Genomic DNA, 15406 nt, shown 5'->3' with positions numbered 1-15406 from the left:
GGAATTTTTGAATAACGGAAAAGTTACTTTTAGAAAGGACTGTCATCTGGCTGGCATCCAGGGTTTCCAGTCAGTGAAATTTTTAGGTGAATATTTGATTTTAAATACGTGGCAAAAACCTATTGAAGCACATGCTGAAGGCAGAGGGTTACTACTTTGCTGAGGGTGGGAATCGGGTGTGTTGGTCCCACGCAGGTCTGCACTCAGGTGTTTGCAGGTGAGAACATCTCACTTGCCAGGTGTACCCCAAACGATGCAGCAAACCTGGCTGACATCCTACAGCAGGGGGCTGTAGGACATGTCCTGTGCTGGGGTTGTTGACAGGTGAGAGATCCCTCTAGTCCTATACCATTTGCCTTCAAGGGTAGGTGGTTTTTATCCTGCTGTAATAATCCGTTTACTCGGTGCCATCCTTAGCAGGGTGGGAGGGATCGTAGTAAATGCTGCGGGTGATGGGTTACTGCCCTAAAGCCAGTAAATATTATAGCAGCTCGTGCTTCTAAAACAATTTATCATTCTTTACTTTTATTAAGTGGGGGCTTTCATGCTGAGGGTGGAGTGGCTGATCTGATATTCATCTGTGCAAGCAGTTGAAAGAAAATTCTAATTACTTAACCTTTACTGTGAGCTCCACACACTCCAGTTTACCCAAAACTCATCGCTTGGGGGTAAAATCCCGACCCCTACAAAGTCAGTAAGAGTTCTGCCAGAGCTGCTTGCATCTCCCTGCTGAAGCATGGTAACGTGGGGTGCCAGGGCAGTTTTGTTCACCTGTGTCCTATAGTCCTGGGGGCTACATCAAAGCCCCTGCATGTCCTGCATTTTCAGCTTTATGCCCTACCAACTGCAGGTTTTATTCATTTTATGTACTTATTACTTATTTTATTCAATTACATACCTCAGTGCCCTCCCAGAAGCCTTTGAGGCTGATTATTTAGTCTTTAAAGTTGAAGGATGGCGATGGGTTTAGCTGCTGTTTGATATTAGGGCAGCATACCCTGGGAAAGAAGAGCCCAAGGCTTCAGTGTTTGTGGAAGGTGATTTACAGAGCAAACAGCAAGCACCCAGCTCTGCAGAAAAGGATGTTACTGTCTCATCAACCAGTTACCCCCCCCCTTGTAAGGTCAGGTGTTTCACCAGTTTGAATTGCAAACAATCCTTATTCCTGTATCTATGGTTTGCACAGGCTTTTGCATACAAAACTGGCTCCCAAATGCAAGGCGGTGATTGCTGTTGACCATGAACACCTCGTCCTGCTCTTCTCAATTGCACTTCCAGCTGCTGACACCATGCCTGCCTGTGAAATGTGAAGGGTGCAGTCAGTAACTGTGATGGGAATGCCCAGCGCTCAGTTTGAGCACCAAGTGTCTGCTCCACTATGTATATTATTCATGGGGTTTGCACAAGCTGGTGATGTTGCAAGACAGGAGGGGTAATTTTGGCAAACAATTCCTTCTCCTGTAAAAAGCCTACTAATCTTTACAAATATTGAAGCAAATGGAGGAGGTGTTTCTTAAGATGTTCATAATATTCTTGCCAAGTGTATTGTATAGTATTCTGTGCAACTTGCTCAGAAATTGTAAGCACATCAGTGTTTTTGAAATGATGGATCCAGCCCTTGAAGGCATTCAGTGGATGGTGCCTATGCCAAAGGAACGGTGTCACACAGAGAAAGCAGCTCTTTTGGATAAAGCATTTTGTACTGCTTTATTATAGCTGTGGTACCTGGTACAGGAGCCTGTTTGGATAGTAGGTCTTAAAAAATGGGGGATTATGTGCTTGCATGGGATTATTCATTTACAATTGAAATACTCAGTCTCTATTCTCAAGAAGTCCAAAACAGTATCATTACAGGAAATTCACAGCTCCTAAAAAAGAGACCTGAGCATCTATCTATCTATCTATCTATCCATCCATCCATCCATCCATCCATCCATCCCATGATGCGTAATTACCTGCTGGTGTTTTGTTTATCAAATGCCGGAGGAGACCGGGCTGGGTTAGGAGAGATGCCATGTCCGCACCGTTGGGCTTTCAGGCCGTGCCCACGTCACGGTTGCCAAAGGGGAAGTCGTCTGTCACAGCTGAGCATTTCGGGGGGCTGATGGTAATGAATGAAGGAAATTACAGTCTCTGGGAAAGCATATTAAGCTATGAATCACTGAATCCTCTCGTTCTACTGCTATCAGCTGACAGGCCCTTTTCCATAAAATAAAATCCTGTTAAGGTGTTGTCATTTTCAGTGACTCAAAGGCTTAGAACTTCTGTGAACTCTTGGTCTAATAGCAGAATGTTCCTGGCTTTAGCCAGTATGGGTTAGTACCCCTGTGCATGCCCAGAGTTCACATTTATATCAGTGCACATCCTTTTCCCCTTGAGTGAGGGGGAACAGGTTGGGTTGGAAGGAACCTTCAAGGGTCATCTAGTTCAACCCCTGTCTTTTCTACTTGCCAGTAGCTGCAAAAGGCATCTCACGGTTCGACTGGTGCCATCAAATCCACATTTCTCTGAGCTTCCTTGCTACCTGGCACTGCCAACACCTTCATCATGCTCTTTTCTTCCATCAAATTCCCCATGACCTCTCAACTTCTTACTTGTATTGAGACATTGAGGGCTGCATGTGTTCTATTTATTTGCATGTAGAGAAAGAAGATAATACTGGCATTTTTTTCATTTTATTTTCTGTATCTGGATGCCTCCTGTCAAAGAGTATAATAAAAAAACCTTTCTCCTCCACATAGCTAGTTCCAGGGCACTGTAGCTTGGATCAGGGTAATCTCAAGCTGATGGGTACTCGTCGTGAAATAGGTGCACTGCCGTCAGTCAGCTCTAACAACTCTCTGCCGAAAAAATTGCAACTCGCACTGAAACATTTATGGTCACTGTGACAGTGGAATAGTGTAGCAGAGCACAGTGTGCTGTTGAGCAATTCTCCTGTTGTGAAGTCAGTAAAATGCCCCTTCGCGGTCACCAGGAAGAGAGGTGGTGGAAGTCACAGTTGGGTGAAGGTGTGTGGTCACCTCAGTCCCCTCACCAGGGACAAGGAGGGTGACACAGCCATTGCCTCAGCTGTGGCTCGTCACAGCAGTGTCAGCATACATTTTGTCTGTCCTGCCCATGGATGCATGCTGCAGAGCAGCATCTGCTGCTGCTTGCCTGATGGCAGTGCCATAAGGGCCACTTAAGGCAACTGGGAGAATAGGAGAGACCTTGGGATAAGTAGATGGAGATGGGTCTCCATTTCTTCTCTTGGTTGTGGACCAACTTGGTTCACATTCACTGGTTTTGGGTATGGTTTGTTGTTGTCTTTTTTTTGTGGTGGTTTTTAGCATTTTGAAGTTTTGCAGTTGATTTTGGCAGGACCAAGATTGTGTTTTTTCTACAGCCTAATAAAAATAAATGTAAAGCTGTAGCTGGTGATTTGGGAGCTTGGTTTCTATGTTTAGTGGGATCTAATCTTCTGATTCTTCTTTGTTTTGTAAGAAATAGCCTAAGCAGTCAAATCCATCCTGCGTTCCACTTGGTTGTGCACCACTTAACTGCTCGGTACTAGCAGAATATATCCTAATTTAGTTGAATTGTTGTTACTTCTATGCCATTTTAAGCAGCAGTGATTGCCACTCATTATCGTTAGGCTAAAACGATTGCCTTAGAAGGATCCTAATAAGGAGGATGTCCCAATTAAGTAGAATGTGTTGTGCTAAGAAACTCCTTACAAGAAAAGATGTCACAGTGGCATGTTGTAATATAATTCTATTATCTCATCTTTCTATAACATCTGCTCTAATATCTCACAGAGGTACTCTCTGCTTTGGATGATGATCAGCCATTCTGGCTTTTGATGAAATCAAATCCAACTCAGCTGGGATACTGCCTTGAAAATAATCACACGTCTGTGGAAAAAACTGCTCTGCAGATATGCAGTTACTGAAATTTCCAGTTGCAAGAAGCCAGAGACAAAACCATTCAGACAAAACGTCCAAACTTGGACAGGTGAAATAAAAAAAAGTTGCTGTAGCTCAGAGGCTCGTTCTTCACAGTGGTTCTGGAAGTGAAGTTTCAGCTGGTAAGAACCCAAAATCTGCAAAGTTTGTACGACTTCTGCTTATCTTTTATCAGTGGTTGCTGCTGTTGATAATTTTTTGGCAGATTTCATTAGGCTCTCAGTTCTTTCATTTTTAAGCTTTATTGATTTGTTCTTTTACTGATTTTTCCAGGAGAGAAAGGGTGATCTCTTGTGGTTAAACTGGATAACTAGTGGCCTTGTGCTCTTTTCCTGGTTTTCCCTGACATTTCTTATTTCACCATGAATTAGTTACTAGGCTCTATAGTGCTTTACTTTCACTTTGTTCATAAATGGGATGTGAATATTGCCTTACCTGTTCAATGCCAGGGTCTTAAGGCAAAGTGGGAAGCTGGTAATACTTACTAATGTCTTTGGGTAGTAGATATTAAAGATACGTAAAGTCCCGTCAGTCTCTTGCATCTGTTTCCTGTGCCTGTTTCACCCTTCCTCATTTGGGCTGCTCTGCCTACTCTTAAGACTGGGATTCTGGAAACTTTATCTCACCACCTGGCTTTCCCAAGAGCTTTGCATTTTCTCCATGCAAAGCCACTCCCTGTTATTTAACCGGGCTGGAATGTGTGGAAAGAAGACACTTTGCACTCCTTGCTTGAATACTTTCCAGGTCTTCTGTTCACTGAAAGCCCTGGCTGATATGAAGAGCTTTCAGGCTTTCCCCACAGTCTCCTTTCTGTAAGGAGAAGTCAAGATGTTTTCAATCTGCCTTGCAGCTTGACAGGCTGAGCTGAGGAGTCACAGTGCAGGTTGCTTCAAACCACAGACACCATAGGGGTTTCTTTCCAACTTGGAGCTTCTACATGATGGTTTGTGTCACTTGGTATTCACCAGCTCCTGTGTGTTGGTGTCAGAATGCTGAGCTCATGGTGCTGGTGTTCCCACGCTGTGCTTCAAAATCTGGTGTGTACCTGGGTGGTGCATCATCCTCATATGCTTGTGGTTGCCACGATTGCAGAATGTGGGCTCAGGAGAGGTTTTCTGCGTGTTGAATACCAACCTCATGGGGTTTGCACCTAGGGAAGTGTTTTGCTATTGCAAAGGTTGCAAAGGCAGCTGGCAGTACTATTGTCAGTTTTATTTCTTTCCCATGGGCCTTTATGTTATAGATCTCAAGAATGCTTTTTGGTGGGAAATATTTTGGTACATGAGCTTGTGGAAGAAAAGCGATTTTTAAAAAAAATATATATTTTTTTTATTGACTGTTTTATGAGCTCTTGAACTTCCCATTATTCTTTATGAGAACAGGAGAATGGACTCAAAGACCTTCTAGTCTCATGTTCCAGAGTTAAAAAAAAATATAAAAAGAATATGACAATTGAGTGGATTTCATACTCCTAAATGTAGTCCTCCTAGGTAGGTCAGGACTTGAGCAATGTAATGTGCAACACCACATTTTAGGGACTGTTCCGAGTTAACTACCATTTTCAGGCTCATTTTGTACAGCAATTTGCCTGATATCTGACCTGCACTTCATTTCTATAAACTCTTAGTAGGATCCAGTTTGTCACTGCAATGGGAGTATAAGCTGTTTTTCAGATATGTACATTTGCTTTAGATATAATGAATAGATAAAGAAGGAGGTCAAAGATACTTTGAATTATTTTCTCTTGAAGGTAGGAGCACTTAATTAAAGAAAAATAACAAGAGAGCAGCAAAACCTTCATGCTTCTCTGCAGACTCTGAATTCATGTAGAGAAATCTGGCAATCTTTCCAAAGGAAGGAATCGTGAAATGTTCAAAAAATGCTTTGTCATCCTTACGGTGCTTATATTTTTATTCAAAACAAACACATTTGTATAGGGTTTCTACTAGATGCCTCAGCAGAGATCATTTAAATCACATTGTGCAGTGAGCAATTTTATTAACTTAGTGCCATTGGAAATTTGTTTCGGTTTAGACCGTGGGACTTGGATACTAAAGGAGAGGGAGGAAGCAAACAATTAGAAACATGAATGACAGTAGGTATTACTGGGCAGTGCAGGCTTTGCTTTGCTTTCCTTGCTCTGTCACTTTGTGTGTGTGTGTATATATATATATATATATAGGTATAATCTGAGTTCAGCAATACTCGAGATATCATTTGGTCTTGGTGAATTTGCTGTATGCTCAAGCTTGATTACATGTCTTCAAATTCCTTCAAATACAAATAAAAGAGGTGTATGGTGCTGAAGTATGTTTACAATAGGTGAGGAGGGCAAGGTTGGAGCAGAAACTTGATCTTCAGTAACTGGAACTGCAAATTTAGATTCTTTATATCTCTCATTCTCTTTTTTTCTGAGATTAACTCGCTATCCAAAATGCTGCTTTAGGTGGCAAAGCTGGTTTGGGACCAACCTAGCGGATGTTTGAGGATGCAACACAGCCTTTCCCAGAACTTTACTGCCCATTCCAGTAAACAGACTTGCCATATTATTGCTTTCCAGATTGTGTAGTCATTCATGGTAGTATACAAAAGACTGCTTGTCTTATTTCTTTTGCTGTTTTGCTCTTTGATCTGCCTTTGCACGATGCAAATAGCTGTGCAGTGCCAAGAGCAATACATGGTCCATGGAAAGCCAGCAGCCTCCTATGGCTGAGAGAAAGCAACATTCGACTGCTGGTCCTCGAGCATGGGCACTGTATAGGTGCCAGCGCCTCAGGAATTAAATGTTTGCAACAACTGGTATATAAATAAGTGCAGATATCTTTCTAAATAGAGGAACAGTGGAGGGGGCTTAGATTTTTTTTAACTAATCCTCTGTATTTAGGTGAGATTTTTGGCTGCAAACCCTGTATTTCTCCTGCCCTGACAGCCAAAGAGGTCACACAACCTTTGCTGTGTCCAGTGTTGGAGTTGCTCTTGGCCATCAGGTCCTTCAGGCTGTTTTGCTGGGGGGCCACTGAGGAGCAGGGACCAGGTCTGCTGGGGCTGCTGCTGGGCGCTGAATTTGAGATGTTGATGTTGATGTGGTGCATGCACACTGCTCCTGTCACGCTAAAGGACGGCATGGGCAGCTCCATGGCAAGCTCTGAAATGAGCATGCAGGAATGTATGGATATTTATGCTAAAATCTGCCTTGCAATGGAAGATGGTGCAGCAACCAAGCCCAAGATGTGGGAATGTGTATGAGGAGACTGGAAGTAGAGTTTCCAGGTACCCTTGGCTTCGGATGAGTTTGCTGAAGGTTGGAAATAACTGCTTCTTTTATTAGTTTGGGCATCTTCAGTCTAAAGTTTGTATTTTTGTGAAATACTTCTTTGGTTTGGGATTGTTAAGTCCTTGGGGATTGAGCTCTGGCTTGTGTCTCAGATGAGCCCAGAAGGAAGGAAAAATGTGGAGTGCATTAATTGTACATCAGATTTTCCCTATGGTGTTGTTTTCTTCTCTAGAGATTTGGGAGGGGGAGCATTAGGAGCTTGTCGCTGTGATTTTTTTTCTTTTTCCTTCCATCCTGCTGATTTTGGAATGTGTTCTCTGTTTCTCTTCAGTCTTTTTACCCACAGACTGCAGGGTACCCTGAGGCCAAGGGCAAAGTGGATAAAGTAGTTCTGAGTATGGCCCACTCTGGATATGGCTCCTTGCAGACAAGTCCTAGACAGATCCGTGCCCTAAGGAAGGTACAGACGAGGGGAAGCACCAAAAGAGGTGACAAAATCCAAATACACTTGAGCGCTTTGGTTGTCTCACCTTGCTCCAGTGGTTCGCAGCAGTCCTAGGTGCAGTGTATGGCTGCTGTACGTTGCTGGGTGGCACAGACCAGCGAGAACCATATGGAGGGAGTCTGGCCCCGTACTCATCAGGTGACAACTGGCTGCTTAATTTCCACTCTAGTGAATCGGAGGGAAGGAGAGGGATAAAATAATGGGCAAAGAAGCGCACAGGGTTGAGTAACCGTGCAGAAAGGAAGGACACTGAACAGTGCCAGTCTAGAGAAAAGACAGATACTGACGTTCATTTCTGAAGGCAGTGCACAGAAATCTTTGTTGTGGAGTGACAAATAGCATCAGCAGGAACAGCCAGAAAAGCAAGGGAGAAAAATCGCGGTTTTCAGGCCCTTGGAAACTTGAAGTCCTCACCTGTTTGTCAAGTTCAACACGGTGTGGCTGAAGCCACGGCTGAAGAAGCAAGCGGATAGTATCAATCAGCAGAGAATTAAAATAAGGAAGTTGAACTGTAGCCAAACCAGCGGAAGCTGGTGGTGGCTCTTTAAATGTTTCTATTTATTAAAAAGATATTTGTAATCACAAAGTTTTTACCTCTTTTCCCCTCCCTTGATTTGATGTGCTCTTACCTTGCTGGGGAGCAATTCCCTGCCATAGCCTTTCATCAGCAAGTTTTAGCTTCAAGTCCAGCACTGATAAAAAGAGAAGGTTTTTCTTCTAAAAAGCATTTTATTCTCTTTTCTTTGATCATTTTGGGGGAAACAGTTGAAGCTAGAAAATTGGCAGAGTTGCATGCCCGAGCCATAGAATTCCCTTTTTCCATACTGGCAAAAACCAGATCGGATCCAGCAAAATTATGAGAGTTATAAACAGATCTTCCATCACCCCACTGGTCATCCGCTGTGGTCAATTATAGTTTGGAAGCCGGCATATGAGTATCAGATGTTTGGCTATTGCATGCCTTCGCTAATCTCCAACCCAAGTCAAACCCTTTGGCGTCACACATCCTATAATTTGCTAAGTTTTTGAACAATGGTGCGTTTTGCGTTTCATTTGCACTTTTCATCCAAGAACCTAAGAATACGCTCCTCTTGCTAATTAATCATCAGGGCTGTTTGTGAGGAAAAGGCCTGGCTGTGGGAACGGAGTCATAGGCAAAGCAGGGGATAAAATGTCTGCATCCCACTGCTTTAATGACTCAGAGAAATATCTCCTGTATGTATAATGATTTTAAACAATTTGAATCTTATTCATCTTAAGACAGTATTTGTTCCACATTTAAGGTGTGTTTTCACTCAAAAATATTTTCTTGTTGGATATTCATTTTTTAAAAGGTACCATAACGCTATTGGTGCTCTATTTCTTCTTTTTAGAAATCTCATCGAGTATTAGATCAGTTACACATCTGTTTTCTGCAGGGAAGACTCTTCCAATTTTTGCCTTAATTTCTATCCATTATAATCATAAAGAATAATCTAAATGAATGCAAAAGATTTCCAAGACAGAATATTTATTAAAATATGCAGGCAGGTCTGCATTTTAAATCCAGGTGTTGTACTTCTCGAACTCTGTACATCCCCAGAATATAAATGTTGATCAGTGCACCAAGTGTTCATGCGAGTCAGCCACTGAGCGATGGCAGAAGAATTTGGAGAGCTTGTTTGATAAGCTGTTGTCATTTTCTGATCCCTTACCTCTCTGCTTTTAATTATTTCATCCCTGTTGCTGTGTCAGATGTCCTGCTCTTTCTCTACAGACTGCTTGCTTCCTCATGACTAGGCCAGACATGAGGAAGTTTTTTACAACGAGGGTGGTGAAACACTGGCCCAGGTTGCCCAGAGAGGTGGTAGATGCCCCATCCCTGGAGACATTCAAGGCCAGGCTGGACGGGGCTCTGAGCAACCTAATCTAGTTGAAAATGTCCCTGCTCATTGCAGAGGGTCGGACTAGATGACCTTTGAAGGTCCCTTCCAACCCAAGCTGCTTGATGATTCTACAATTTGGTGACTCGTGTTCCTCTCTCATGACCGTCCGCACGTGCATATGGTTTTACTGTGATTGTTATGATCCCAGGACGAGAGCTGGGGCTGGGATTAAGGGTGCTCCTGCTCTACCTCCAGCATTCAAACAGGCTGTTAGGGAGATTGTTCTGGTGTTGCTATTGCATGCAGAGGGTGATCCTGGTTTATTTAGCTTGTTGTCTTCCAACCATGATGGAAAGGAGCTTTAGTCCTGTTTTTTTCCAGTGTGCATTTCTGCTTTCTGTTTTGAACGTGCTCACTGAACCCGTGTCTTCTTTCTTCTCCCAGGATGGGTAATTTTACATCTGTGCTACAAATGCAACTTTTAGACTAAACTGTTTGCAGGGAAGAGATGGATGTGAGGAGGGAATCCAGAGCAGTTTGGTGCAGCTAACAAGGTGGCTGAGAAGCATCTCGTCTCAAGTGTGTTACCTGGACTTGTGATGCTCCAGTGCAGTCATGTTTGTGGAGCTGTTTTCATAATTGAAGTAAACAGGGATTAAGGTGGCCATTCTGCCTGGGACCTCCAATGTTATGTCTGTTGGTAGAATTATTGATCAGCAGAGTTACATGCCGTATATTTACTGAGCTGAGAAATTACATGAGTTCTTCCACCTGAAGAAAAACACTAAATATGTACCTCTTCCTTAATGTATTTTGTAAGGTCTGCTTGGCCCATAAGGGCAGAGCCTCTCCCCTGTGCTTAAAAGGAAGGAATAGTAAAAGCTAATGGGGAAAAAAAAAAAAGTATATTTATTTCCTACTCTGGCTTTTTTTTTAAAGGTAGTTGTTGCATATCACACAATTGGAGATAAGATGACATTAAATCATCATAAAGAGGTACAATTCCACTGCCTCCAGCAGGTCTCCACCTGTGTGTGCCCCAGCGGGACTGGGAAGGTGATACTGTGGAGAGTAGGGTCATATGTTCATAGACCACAGGCAGGGAGGAGAGCTTCTCTCCAAGCTGAAGTTCCATGCATCTGTTACCCAAGGATGGTAATGGAGTGCTTGCTCTTGTAAATAAGTTCTATTTTTTAGCATGACAGTGATTTTGATTAATAAATGTGTGCCCTCTTATCTGCGCCAGAGGGTTTAGATGTCATGGCAGAAAGTGACTTTTGTGCCTGAATGAATGTGTTTGTAAATTATTTTATGTCAGTAGCTTTACTTATGTCCTGCCCCACAAAAATTCACAGCTTTAAGGGCTTCTGCATAATGGGCTTTTGAAGCCCACACAGTTCAAATAGCAGGAATCGTATTTACAAAAGAAATTCAATAAGCCCATCAATGACATTGTGAGCATCTTGATGCTGTCTGTTATTTTGGGAATTGTTCGTGGAATTTCCCTTACAGGAGGATCCTGTAAATGTGTCATCTGTCTCATATATCATTTTAAAGCAAATCTTTATGATTCTGTTGTAGAGATACCATTTTCTAATATATTTGTATGGGTTTGGAGTAGTTTCTAGGAGGCTTCTTTGTAACCCTCTTGACCTCTCCTTGGGCAATTCTGTAGGATTTTCTGCAATAATTATCTCTAGGTGACATTGTAAGTGACTTGAGGATAGTCAGAAGAGCTAACAAGGGCCACTTCTGAGAGTATGAGTCATCTGTGACAGAGTTATAGATGCTTATTGTCTTTGAGGTCTGCACACACAGGCTTTGTCTTGAAGTGTCCCCAAAACAATGTGGTGATGGCAGCGAAGTCATCCATACCAGCTGAAATTACATTGAACTTCTCCTTTCTTTTTCTCACTGTAGGTGTTCTCTGCCTGCCGGACAGCTTGAATCTTCATAAAGACCAGCAAAGGTCAAACAAGCCTGGGGAGGTGCAGATGTTCAGCCAGTCAGAGCTGAGGACCATCGAGCAATCTTTGCTTGCTACGCGCGTGGGGAGCATTGCTGAGCTCAGTAAGTACAAGGTTGCTGATAATGTCTGGGTGTCTTTCCTTGGAGTAAAGCAAACCCACATGCACTGCCTGGTTGTGCAGAGGCGAGACGAGGGGGCACGTGTTGAAGGAGATGTTGGGTCAGATCTAGCCGTGCTTATGTTCCATGGCCAATTTGAAAGCTGAAGCTATAGGAGGAAAGAAGTCTCATGCAGTCTCATAGCAGTGCCTATGACCTGTTTGCAGATACTGCCCTAGTTTTTAAAGGTGGAAGATGCTTTGTTTCATCTCCCTGTGTTGCATTGAGAGCACCTCACAGGTTGGCCAGACTTCAAAATGTCTGTCACATTGGTGTCCTGTCTCATTTCACTAGGATGCCTGTTTTGGGATATGCAGGGAAAAAGCTGAAGGTTGCAATAACTGAAAGAAATATTGTAACAAATTTAAAGCAGAGCTAGTTCAACCTGTGTTACAGAGGGTCCTTCACCCTGCTTTTCCAGTCTCCAGTTCCAGCATAGGCAAGAACCAGAACTCAAACCTGAACCAGAGAAATTTGTGCCTGAAAGATAAATTATTTTCTCTTAATCAAAACACTTTCTGAGAAATATGAGAATCTATGATATCTGTGAAAATCTGAAAGCTTTGGTTTCAGCAGAAATAAATTGTAGGAGGCAAATGCCATGTGAATCTTCATGTGACATGGAGATAAAATTACCAAAAGTGCCTTTTTAGTTTTTCATTGGTGTTTTTTTTAAAAAAAAAAAAAAAAGATTCCTTCCAATCACATGTTTGCTGTGTAGTTAGAGATAGGAAGCTATGGGTTCGAAAAGAACCATTCAGACAGAAAAGTTTGGGGTTTTCTTTCTGCGGTTTGTCAGAAATACTGTCAACTATTTTTTTCTCTTATGAAATTTTGGGGGAGAAATCAAAAAGACTGAAATCCATGAAGATACAGCTTTCTGTTGTTCTTATAACTGAATTCTTTGTTACCAACATTGTGAAGAACATGCACAGGTATCTCATATTCATTTTTCTGGAATTTTCTGTAGCACTGGGAGTCTCCTTGTAGCTCCATCATATCATTAAGACTCAGTTTATGTGCTGTTCATGGGCCCTGTGGAAGTACCATGGATGTTTGTCTGCAAGCCACAGTATGAATTTCTGTTTTCAGCTTGCTAATTTTTCTCTGGTGAAACGTCAACAAGCCAAGAGCACTTACATGCTTTAGCGTGAAGTGTTGCTTTGTCTCTGGAATCAGGTGTTTGGTGTTATTCAAATGAAGTAATTTAGGCTTATTTATTTCACGCACATGAAACACACAACAGTACTGTCTGTATGCCATCTAAATTATGCATGACACAGCCCTCTTTCTTTAAGTACATATGGTTGTGTTTTAATAAATAAGTAATCTGTGGATACTGTGGATATTTCAGGGCTGTTTTATTTTAATTCTGGATTTTTAAAAAAAAAAATTTATGCAACTCTAAAAGCCGGACTCCTTAATTACCTTGCTGTTTTAAGATTTGATTTCCAGGAATCTGTCATTTCTAGGTAGTCCTACCTTAATTTCAAATGCTTGGTTGTTGAGGTTTGCATTCTGTATGTCTGTTGACTGCAAACACATGGGTAAAAACCCTCTTCGGGGTGGCCAGCTGGAAGAAAAGGGTGCATCAGTGGGAGCAAGATGCAGCTGTCAGAGAGGTTGACACCTCCAGCATGCTGGTAGCCCTCCAGAAAGCCCTCTGGACAACCAGCGTGGGCACCTCCCCAGCCACTGCAAGCAGATGCATGTCGGGGAAGAAGCAGTAAGAGGAGGGGTAATTGGCAAGGCTTGTAAGGCTTGATGCTCATTTGGGTGGAAATCTTTGCTGTGGAGCAGTGCCTGGCACAGAGTTCAAAACCGAATTGTGAAACACAGTGTGGTGGTGGGCAGAAACCTGTGGATTTTGGGGGGAAAAAAATCCTAAAATGTAAGGAAAAGGGAAGGGGTGGAGGGTGCTGAGGGGGTTTGCTCTTTGTTCAGTGCTTGTGTATCTGTCTCTGGCAAAGGCACAGGCTGTGACCCAGGGGTTGGAGCAAAGCCTCTGCTGCGGAGGGAGGCTGGGGAACTGCAGTGTGGGGGCTGAAACGCCGAGCAGCGGGGAGAAGCCAGGAGGGAACACCTGGGGATTGGGGCATTTTGGCGGGGAGAGAGTAGGCGAAAGAGGATTTATCGTTGCCATGGTGGGGCAAGGGGGTTGGAGAGCTTTAGAAGTGGCATTACAGAGAGGGAAGAGGATATGGCAGGCTCTGGTATGGAGAAAATGGGATATTAGGGGAAGGATTAGGTGTGTAAAAGCCCTTGCTCTTGCAGGGATGAATAAAGGTGATGAGAGACTCTCTGGATAGGAGGGAATTAAGAGGGTAACACTTGTGAAGAGGAGGAGATGGCAACCAGGTGTGCGTGGCAAAGACAGAAGCTTGTCCTGATGTCCCAACAGAGTGGGTAGTACCCAGGTGGGTGTCTGCAATGTCCCACCAGCTTGCAGTATCCCAGGAGCCAGGACTTCGTTTCTGTTCTCTTCAAAAGAGCACAAAAGACAAGGGCAAAGTGTGATCTTGGAATAAAGCAATTTAATTTTATCTCATGAAAAAAAATAAAGGCAATTCTAATTGAGATTTCTTATAGTTTATCAGCATTAATAATTAAAGTATTGCAAGTATGAAGAATAACTCGAATTAACAAATGCCTGTGTGTGGAAGAAAGGCTTCCTCTGTTCTCGATTCTGCCCAGCAGCGATGTGGCCGGCTGCTGAGCTGCTGGAGGCTTTGAGGCCGGGAAATCAAATCTGTCCCCTGGAAGATGACAGCTGGCAAACGGGGCCCATTTACTGGCTGGCGCCTGTATTTCAGCTCAAATCTTCTTAGCTTCTTCACGGTCTTTGTGTCTGTCCCAGGTGGAAAATAGATTCACAAGGTGAAAAGCCTTGCGTCTCGTAGTATTTTCACACTGCCCTACACATGGTGCCCTTGTTTGTCTGCTGCCTTTGTTTGTTCATATGTGCTGTCAGTGTGTTAGAAAAGACCATTTGGTTGAGCTGTGTCTCCCCGGAGTGTGACGGAGGCGATAGAAAGTGGGGAAAGGTAGGATGGTAGACACAACCGTAGAGGAAGGGTAGCACCCTCTGGGAATGCTGTAGAGGTGAAGGTCCACCCAAGCTGCCTTTGAGGGGTCCTCATGGCCAGGCAGGTGCAACCAGACTCATAGACACTGTTCCTGTAGCCCCCAAATCCTGCTTGCCTGGGCTTGGTGGTTCTTGTACTCTCATCTCCCAGGCTTAGCAGGCAGCGGGCGCTGGTCGTCGCTGGGACAGCCCAGCCCTGCCTGGCGGCAGCGGGGCGAGGTATCGCCGCTGGCCCTGGGGCGCTCTCCCAAAAACTGGAAGAAGAGGCGATGTTGCTGACTTAGGGGAAAAATCAAAGGAAGGTTTTGTCTCCAGGACTTAGGAGGGGAATGTAAATAGAGACCTAATTCTGCAACGCAATTACAGCAGTAATGCGGGATTCCAAGGAGGAGGCTTGAAAAATTAATGTGAAACCTTATTCATTAAAATATAATGAACATGGCACAAAGTTAAGGAACAACAATAAATCTGGCCTATGTTATATTGGCATTTAGTATTCATGAATTGTAATTGCCTACTACAGTGTGTTTTAAAATAATGCAATTTCATTTGAAATGCTTATTATATAGAGAACATTGGGAAGAACTGAAGCACAGCAAAAATAAT

At 43.2% G+C, this 15406-nt stretch overlaps 1 protein-coding gene across 3 annotated transcripts in view; it reads left to right on the top strand.

The window, feature by feature from the left end:
- The window catches only part of ABTB3 (ankyrin repeat and BTB domain containing 3), a 175841-nt gene that overhangs the window by 89762 nt on the left and 70673 nt on the right, over positions 1-15406 (top strand). For all 3 annotated transcript variants that reach the window (XM_082045622.1, XM_082045621.1, XM_082045623.1), the window contains exon 2: positions 11509-11658. In XM_082045622.1, coding sequence (XP_081901748.1) covers positions 11509-11658 — 150 coding nt within the window. The remainder of the gene's footprint in view (positions 1-11508; positions 11659-15406) is intronic.

Source organism: Streptopelia decaocto (genome assembly GCF_964273445.1).
Source record: "Streptopelia decaocto genome assembly, chromosome: 1".
In the NCBI taxonomy this organism is placed as follows: Eukaryota; Metazoa; Chordata; class Aves; order Columbiformes; family Columbidae; genus Streptopelia; species Streptopelia decaocto.
This window is presented reverse-complemented; position numbering and strand designations above follow the sequence as displayed.